General features: G+C 35.0%; 1 protein-coding gene across 1 annotated transcript; it reads left to right on the forward strand.

Annotated features, from left to right (window-relative positions):
• Window positions 1-27: 27 nt before the first annotated feature.
• Window positions 28-4,631, forward strand: LOC112794900 (acyltransferase GLAUCE). Its single transcript, XM_072234423.1, has 3 exons — window positions 28-2,320; window positions 3,043-3,553; window positions 4,252-4,631. Exons 1-3 carry the CDS (start codon window positions 1,895-1,897, stop codon window positions 4,629-4,631), a joined length of 1,317 nt encoding a protein of 438 aa, XP_072090524.1. The 5' UTR covers window positions 28-1,894.
• The last annotated feature ends 3,852 nt before the right edge of the window (window positions 4,632-8,483 follow it).

An 8,483-nucleotide genomic window follows, 5' to 3' on the forward strand; every position in this document is an offset into this window, starting at 1 on the left:
TAACTCCTAATTAGGTAGTATCATGAAGTTAATTATCACTATTTTTTATTTTATTTATTTATTTATTTTAAGAGTAAACATAATATAACAAAAAAAATAAATATTAACATTTATATATAATTATGTTTTTTCATCAAAATTTTTGTGGTTTGCTTCTACCTGGGTCCGTGCCTGAATACACCGATACCTCTCAGGTATATTTAAGTTTCAATCTACTAAAAATTTGCTTAAAGCCCTTGCTAACTTAAGCATCGGAGTCTCTTATAGGTACCACTCTCCACTTCCGCCCGAAGAACTCGGACGGTGGCACATCGGCTACGATACAAGTCGAACGCTATCTTAGAAGGAGTGTGGACCTCACGTCCCGGCCCAAGAGCAATCCAGTTTCAGATAACTTTTGGAACAATAACTAAGTTTTTATTTTGTTTTAACTTATTTTTGGGGTCAGAATTATTTAAAAAATGCTAGGTGACAAAACATATTTTTAACCAAGCATATCTTTGTTATTGTCGTTTGATTTCTATCTCCTCTTCTTTCTTCTTCTTCTTCATCACCTCCTCCTCTTCCTTCTTTTTTTTCTTTTCTTATTTGATTATTCTCTTTTTTTTTTCCTTTTCCTCGTTTATTATTTCTATCATCTTTTTCTTTCCAATATATGTTATAGCTAAATTATTGAGCACAAAATTTTTTTATATACAACACAAATTGTGGTGGCGAGCACATAATTTTTTAAAAAATCACAAAACTAAAATATTGATTTATCCAATCAAATGCAATAAAATTACTGAGCACAAAAATTTTGATACACAATACAAAAATTTAAAAGGATTAGCATAGAAATTTTTATACATCAATTTAAGAATTTTGTTTTTTGTAAACTTTTATGTGTGAATCGCTATTAAGCTGGTTAATTTTTGAATTCTTTAAGACGAGGATTGAATCTTTTTTTTCATCACTCTATTTAGTATGATGTACTAGAATTTAGTTTTTCTTGTTTTTTATTTTTGGTATTACTTGCAAAAGTTTTTGAGTTATATTAGTAAGTTTATGTATTTTTTAACAAAAAGTTGTGTTTTTTTTTATCATATGCTACTTCATCATTTTCTTCTCTTTTTTATTTTTCCTCTTCATATTTTTTTTTTTTACTTCACCTACTCAAGAAGAATAAAAAAAAATCAAATAAAGAAGAAGAAAAAGAAATAAAACATTTATGAGAACACCAGGAGGATGAAAAAGGAATTTAAGGAAAAAAACGCAACAGCGACAGTAATACAAGAAGAAGGGGGAGGAAATGCAAAAAGAAAAAGAAAGCACATGACACAGTTTTAAGTTCAATCTGCCTAATTTGGGAGTTGAGCCATAAAAACTCTAAATTGAAACCGGATTAAGTTAAAAGTTTCAAATGTATGTTACATAATTGATTGGGTTAATTGGCTAATAGATTCAAATTAAGTTAGATACTATAAGTTTTTAAGGTAGATAATATTAGTTATTGGTCATATAAATATGTATAACTAATTCCTATTAATTATACATTTATGTCTATGGAGACGCTACAAATTTGTTACAAAATGAGTTACTGTGATATAACATTTTCCACTTGTGTTAATAAAAAATCAAAAGCATTGAGAGTCTCAAGTATTAAATTATGACGCAAGAAAAGAAAAAAATTTATGTTTAACCACATATTATTAATTAAATCGTTATATGTAAACAATAATAATGGAGAATAACATACATAATTCTAACTTTCCAGTAGTGTTAATAGCAATAAAGTGACGTAGTGATTTGCTTAACCTTTTTGTCAAACACTATATATTTTTGTCACTTTCTGATGTTTTTTGGTATTTCATTAACTTAATATATTGAGGGAATACCGATTTTTAAGAGAATAATGGAATTGATAGAGAAAGTAGTTGTTTATCCCGAGCAATCCACTCTTAATAAGCGAATTTTCTTGTCCAATATCGACTTATGTCTTGTTGTTTACCAAGATAATGTCTTCTTCTTTGATTCTCCAAGTAGCGAAATGAGTTTTTCTGAAATTTTCAATAAATTATGTAATGCATTTGGTAAATTGCTTATGCATTATAACTTTATGGCTGGCCGACATGTGCAAAGTTTGGAGGACAGTCATCGATTTGAAATAGACTGTAATGATGCTGGTATTGTGGTTATTGCTGCAAGAACTAATAGAAAGTTGAGTGAATTTGGTGATATTTTTGCACCTAATCAAGATTTAGAGGAATTGGCTATGTTCCTCCAAGAAGAACAGGAAGAAGAAATCGATTTGAAAGAGAAACTCCTTTTATCGGTACAGGTTAGTCAATTAATACTTCCTTAAGTGCAACATAATTAACACTTAAATTTGATTTCAATTCATTTTATATTAGTTATAGAATATTTGTATCAACGTTTAGAAAAACATAGTAACTTAGTATAGATCTTGTAATTAAAATTTTTCTTTCAATTAGCAAACCAGATCTTGCAAATTTGACTATAAATACAAATTGAAGGATAACAATCCGCGAAAACTGAATTACAAACGTTTTCAACTACATGGGACATAATTACAGATAATATTTTAAGCTATAAGAATTGTTCACATATTTTGGAAATCTTCGAAAAATTTTTTATTATTGATTACCTTGTGTAATCTAATTATATTATTTTATTAAAGATTTTTCCTTAGCATGAATTTTTTTCTTAATTTTATTGAAACTAAATTGTACGAGTGATTTAGATTCTATGTATATAAAATTTAGTGAAAACAAAATTGGTTGGCCTGATTTTATGGAATGTGATTTTAAAAAATTTCTTAAACACAAATTAGAGAATGAAATTTGTGTACGTAATTAAAAGTCTATTATTTGTTTCTCCTAAAATAGAATGTCCTATTTCTTTCCGCTGTTAACACTGACTTGTTTGGTCAATATATGTGATAATTACACATGATGGTCCCATGTTATTATAATTAATTTCGGTTTATGTCATTTGTTTTAGTTATTATAATATAAACAAATATTTTATTATTTCTCACAGTTGACGCAATTTGCTTGCGGGAGTTTGGCACTAACTACTCACTACAATCACTGTACACTAGACGGTTTAGCAGTAAGAGATTTTGGGGCAAACTTGGCTGCATTAACACGTGGTGATTTTCTAATCGTAGTTCCTTTTGCAGATAGGACATTGCTAAGAGCAAGAAACCCACCAAAGATTAGTTACCCACATTTTGAGTATGGAAAAGCTACAAACATTGAAAACTTGTTTAGTGTTCGTGGAACAAGTAGTGGCATTAATGTAAGACAGAATGCAATACAAAACCAAATCCAGATTCTTTATTTGTCTCCACAACAAATTGCCAGCTTTAAAATGAAAGCTATTAAGGATTGTAAATTAAAGAATGTGACTACTTTTCATGTTGTTGCCGGTAAAATATGGAAGGCGAGAACTATTGCGATGAATATGTCAGATGATCAAGTGTCGACAATGTTGTTTCCTGTGGATATTAGGAAAAGAGTTTCTCCAGAACTTTCATACGGCTTTGCAGGCAAGGATGAAATACATATGAGAATATTTTTAACAAAAAAATGTTATGAGTACATAAAAGATAATCATTATATAAAATTTACCAAATCAGCCATTAAGTATTTATGTTTAACTCATTTTTAATGTGTATTTTATATTTTAATACATATTTTATATTAGTAGCTAATTTGGTAGTATAAATAGCTAATTTGGTTGCTAATTTTTAATGACACACAACATGGTTGTATTTTTAATTATTACAAAAATGTGATTTTTGAAATTTGAGCATTTATATAGGTGCTCTCATCAAAAATAGATTCTCTCAATTGTTATTAACTGTGATTTCTCACCATATACATTTTAAGTAAAACTAAACAAAACATGTGAGAGAACATGTTTAATCATAGAAGATCACACTTGACAATATCAATTGAAAGAAAAATAAGTGTCTCATATTCCATCCTTTAATCTTTTCTTTTTGCTTTTTATTCTACCTAAAAACTAACAAAAAAATTACATCTTTACTTTTTTTTCTCATATTTTCTATTGAAACTTCTAACATTTAAAAGATAAAAAAGTACAGCATAATAAAATTTGCCACCACTTCATGTAAATTATTTTCAAAACATCACATAAAAATAAGATATTTATAAAGAGTAAATAATCCAATCTAAGTTCTGTGTGTAATTTTGTAAATGTTGTTGTACTTTTCTATTACAGGCAATGCTTTGGTTCCTGGATTTGCAAGAGCAACTGTGAAGGAGCTCACAGAATTAGAGGATGCTTATCATATAAAAAAAGTACAAGAAGGAATTGAAAGGTTGGATAATGAGTATATTAAATCAAGCATAGATTGGTTAGAATTGAACAAAGGAGTGCCTCGTAGGGAAGATAGCTTCTCATTGGTTTCAGGGTTGAGATTGGGGCTTGAGGACCAATATTTTGCATGGGGTAAACTAAAATGTTCAACACCACTTACTGTTAAGCCAGGTCTAGTCATGCTATTACCAACAGCACCAGGTGATGGAGGTCTTAATGTCTGTCTGGATTTACCAAAAGATCAAATGTACATATTTCGTAGGATAATGTTGGAATTCTAAAACCAGAGGCACAATCTTTATACATATATAACTATATATAAAAATAAAAGTACTTTAGTATTATTCTAAATCAAAAGTAGGCACTCTTATGAGAGATCCCAATAAAAATAAAGTCTGACGCCATTTATTTGTTACTTTATAATGAGTAAAAGTGGACCAAATAGTTCAGTTAGGTATTTTTCATTAGTAGTAGAATTTACTATAAATAAGACTGATAGTGATATAATGAATTATGAATAAAATTAATGAATTGTACAAAAGAGGAAATAATAAGAAAGGATAAGTAACTAACTAGTGGTGTTGTGATTAGATCTAACAAACTAACTAACGTGCTTACTATACAAAGAAAACTTTAACTAATTTCTGAATTTGGCCGAGATGTCTATTACATTTGAATTTCATTTAGCAGCACAATACATGTAGCTGTATTTTGTTACATCCCCCCACAGACTGGAATCACATAGTTTGTGCAAATCCTAGCTTAGAAATCAAGTAAGAAAATGATCTTGGAGCAAGGGATTTGGTGAACAGATCAATCGACTGCTTACTGGAGGCAATGTGCCTAAGGTTGGAAACCTCTCCTTTAAACTTATTTCTTTCCATATGACAATCTACTTTAACATGTTTAGTTCCTTCATGAAAGACAGGATTGGAAGTAATATAGATATCTGATTTGTCGTCACAAAAGATATCAACTGAAAGAGGAGGATGAATATCGAATTCCTTGAGTAGCTTGAGTAACCAAATGAGCTCATAGGTGCCATTAGCAAGGGCATGATATTTGGCCTCTGTGGACGATCTTGAGACTGTGGCCTACTTCTTACTTTTTCAAGAAATAAGAGTTTGGTCAAGGAGGAAACAATAACCACTAATAGATTTTTTGGTGCCTTAACAAGCACCCTAATCTGTGTATCTAGAGAGTTTAAAGGAATTAGTAACTGAGAAAAATAAGCCAGTTGCTAGTGATTGCTTAGATACCAAAGAACCTGATAAGTAGCCTTCAAGTTTTCTTTGTCATGCAGTAGGAGTGTGTAAGAGCCAACCCAACCCAAAATCCAGCTTAAATCTGAAATATATTTTTTCAAATTTGTTATTTGTTCATACCCTGGGTCGAGCTGTCCGACCCGAGATGTTCGACAGACAAAGCGACCGACCTCTTCAGGTCAGGACAGCCCGACCTCTTTCCAAAGAGCTCGGCCAAGTCATCAGAAAAGCCCAAAGAAGGGCCCAAATAGAGGAACACGCCCCAAATCCTAAGGCAGTCCAAGCCTACAAAGGGAAGGGCGGTTCCCATAAAAGATAAGCTGACCTCACCTAGAAGATAAGATAAGATAAGATAACTAACTTATCTTATCTAAAAAGGTCACTCCACACCATTATAAATACACTGGAGCACCCAGGTATAACTCACACTCTGATTCTACTCAATACCTGCTTAATACCCTTGCTAACTTAAGCATCGGAGTCCCTTGCAGGTACCCCCTACCCTCCGGGGACGAAGGATCAGCACCACTACCAAGTCCAACAAGTCGGACACATCAGCTCCGGCCACCGTACACCTACCGGACACACCGGTTCCGACCAACACAGACGATCTCATCCAAGATTGGCCTACAGTTTCAGGTAACCCTCGGAACATTGGCGCCGTTGTCGGGGAACCTGGAAGTCATCCCATTAACATGGCGGATGACCATGACAATGACCACGATTCAGGTTTGGAAGACAGAACGCCGCATAAAAACGCGGACACGATACTCAAAGATACTCCAGAAACCAACGGAGACAAAAATTCATCAAATCCAGGAGTAATAGAAGCACTTCAAAATCGATTGGAGCAACTTGAGAAAGAAGCCCAACACCGACGTGAAAAGGAAGAAGATCTACGCCGGGAAATAAGGCGGCGCCGAGAATTAGAAGATAAGCTTATAAAACTCGAAGCTGATCTCAAAACTTAAGATCCATTCACCAGAGAAATCATGAAAACCAAAATTCCAAAAGATTTCAAGCTTCCGGATATGACTCTATATGACGGCACCTCGGATCCCAACCATCATCTCAGCAACTTCAGAAGTAGAATGTACCTCACTGATGCCTCAGATGCAGTTCGCTGCAAAGCCTTTCCAACAACTCTAACCAAGACAGCCATCAAATGGTTCGACAACCTACCTCCGAAATCCATCTCGAGTTTCGACGACCTGGCCAAGAAGTTCCTGGCCTGATTCTCCATACAAAAGGATAAAGCCAAACACGCACCTAGCCTACTAGGGATCAAGCAAGGAGATCGGGGGAGCCTTCGCAACTACATGGAAAGATTCAACAAAACATGCATGGACATAAAAAATCTTCCAACAGAAGCTGCCATTATGGGCCTCATAAATGGCCTACGAGAAGGACCATTTAGCCAATCTATATCAAAGAGATACCCGACCTCCTTAGACGAAGTACAAGAACGGGCACAAAAATACATCAACATAGAAGAAAACTCTCGACTTAGCGAAACCTCAAGGTTCGGTTCTGCCTACTGAGATAAAGAATCCAAGAAAAAGGAAGATCGCTCCGGAGAGAAAATCAAAAAATATCATAACTATACTCCTCTTAGGGTATCCTTGGTAGATGTTTACAAAGAAGTCTGCCATACAGAGAAAATCCCTCCAGCTTGGCCACTTAAAGGTAAAAGAGGAGGAGGAAATCGGAATGAATACTGTGAATATCATCGACTTCGAGGGCATTCCACTAATGAATGCTTCGATTTGAAAAACATCATAGAAAAACTAGTAAGAGAAGGAAAACTAGATCGGTTTTTGGCTAATCGGGATGACGAACCAAGAAAAAGAAGAAAGGATGAGGATGTTGGACGATCTGAACGATCACCTCGCACACCGGAAAGACACGTTCACGTAATACAGGGCGGATTTGCTGGAGGAGGAATCTCCAAATCATCTCGCAAGCGACACCTCAAAGAGATATACCACGTCAAAGGAAAAAAGGAAGCCCCAGACATCCCGGCAATCACGTTTACCAAGGAAGACGCATCCGGAATCATCTCGGGACATGACGACCCCATGGTCATTACGATCATACTGGCAAACACCAACCTTCACCGTACACTAATTGACCAGGGAAGCTCTGCCAACATCTTATTCAAAACTGCCTTCGACAAACTCGGTCTAGAAGAAAAAGAGCTAAGAGCATACCCGAACAGCCTGTTCGGACTAGGAGATACCCTAGTTCAACCGCTGGGATACGTATCACTGCATACAACCTTCGGAAAGGAGAACCAATCCAGAACACTCAAGAAAGACTACATCGTGGTCGACGTAAGCTCAGCCTACAATGCCTTAATAGGTCGGACAACATTAAATCAACTCGGTGCAATAGTTTCGACTCCATATCTATGTATGAAATTCCCAACTGCGGAAGGGATAGCTACAATAAAGGCAGATCAAAAGATGGCACGTCGCTGTTACAACGAAAGCCTAAACCTCCAAGGTGAAGGAGGAGAGTTCCACACAATCGAGCTCGGTGGAGTTCAGAGGCGAGAAGAACTCCGACCACAACCCGAAGGATAAGTAGAAAGAATCCAGATCGGAGACACCTCCTATAAAACAACTAATATTGGCACGATCCTAAAAGGAGACATAAAGGAATCACTAATACGGTTCCTACGAGATAATGTTGATCTCTTCGCATGGAAAGCCGCCGACATGCCAGGTATTGATCCTGAACTAATGAGCCACAAATTGGCAGTCTATCCGGGATCCCGGCCGGTACAACAAAGACGAAGAAAACTTGGACCAGAACGAGCTCAGGCTGTAGAAGAACAAGTACAAGCGCTACTTGAGGCCGGGTTCA

Source organism: Arachis hypogaea, chromosome 4, assembly GCF_003086295.3.
Source record: "Arachis hypogaea cultivar Tifrunner chromosome 4, arahy.Tifrunner.gnm2.J5K5, whole genome shotgun sequence".
NCBI classification, from domain to species: domain Eukaryota; kingdom Viridiplantae; phylum Streptophyta; class Magnoliopsida; order Fabales; family Fabaceae; genus Arachis; species Arachis hypogaea.

Bases quoted from the DNA above. Each gene is read 5' to 3' on its own strand.
- LOC112794900 (XM_072234423.1), top strand. From the start codon at position 1,895: ATGGAATTGATAGAGAAAGTAGTTGTTTATCCCGAGCAATCCACTCTT. The intron at 2,321-3,042 runs GTTAGTCAATTA...TATTTCTCACAG, and splicing joins AACTCCTTTTATCGGTACAG to TTGACGCAATTTGCTTGCGG. The intron at 3,554-4,251 runs GCAAGGATGAAA...TTTCTATTACAG, and splicing joins ACTTTCATACGGCTTTGCAG to GCAATGCTTTGGTTCCTGGA.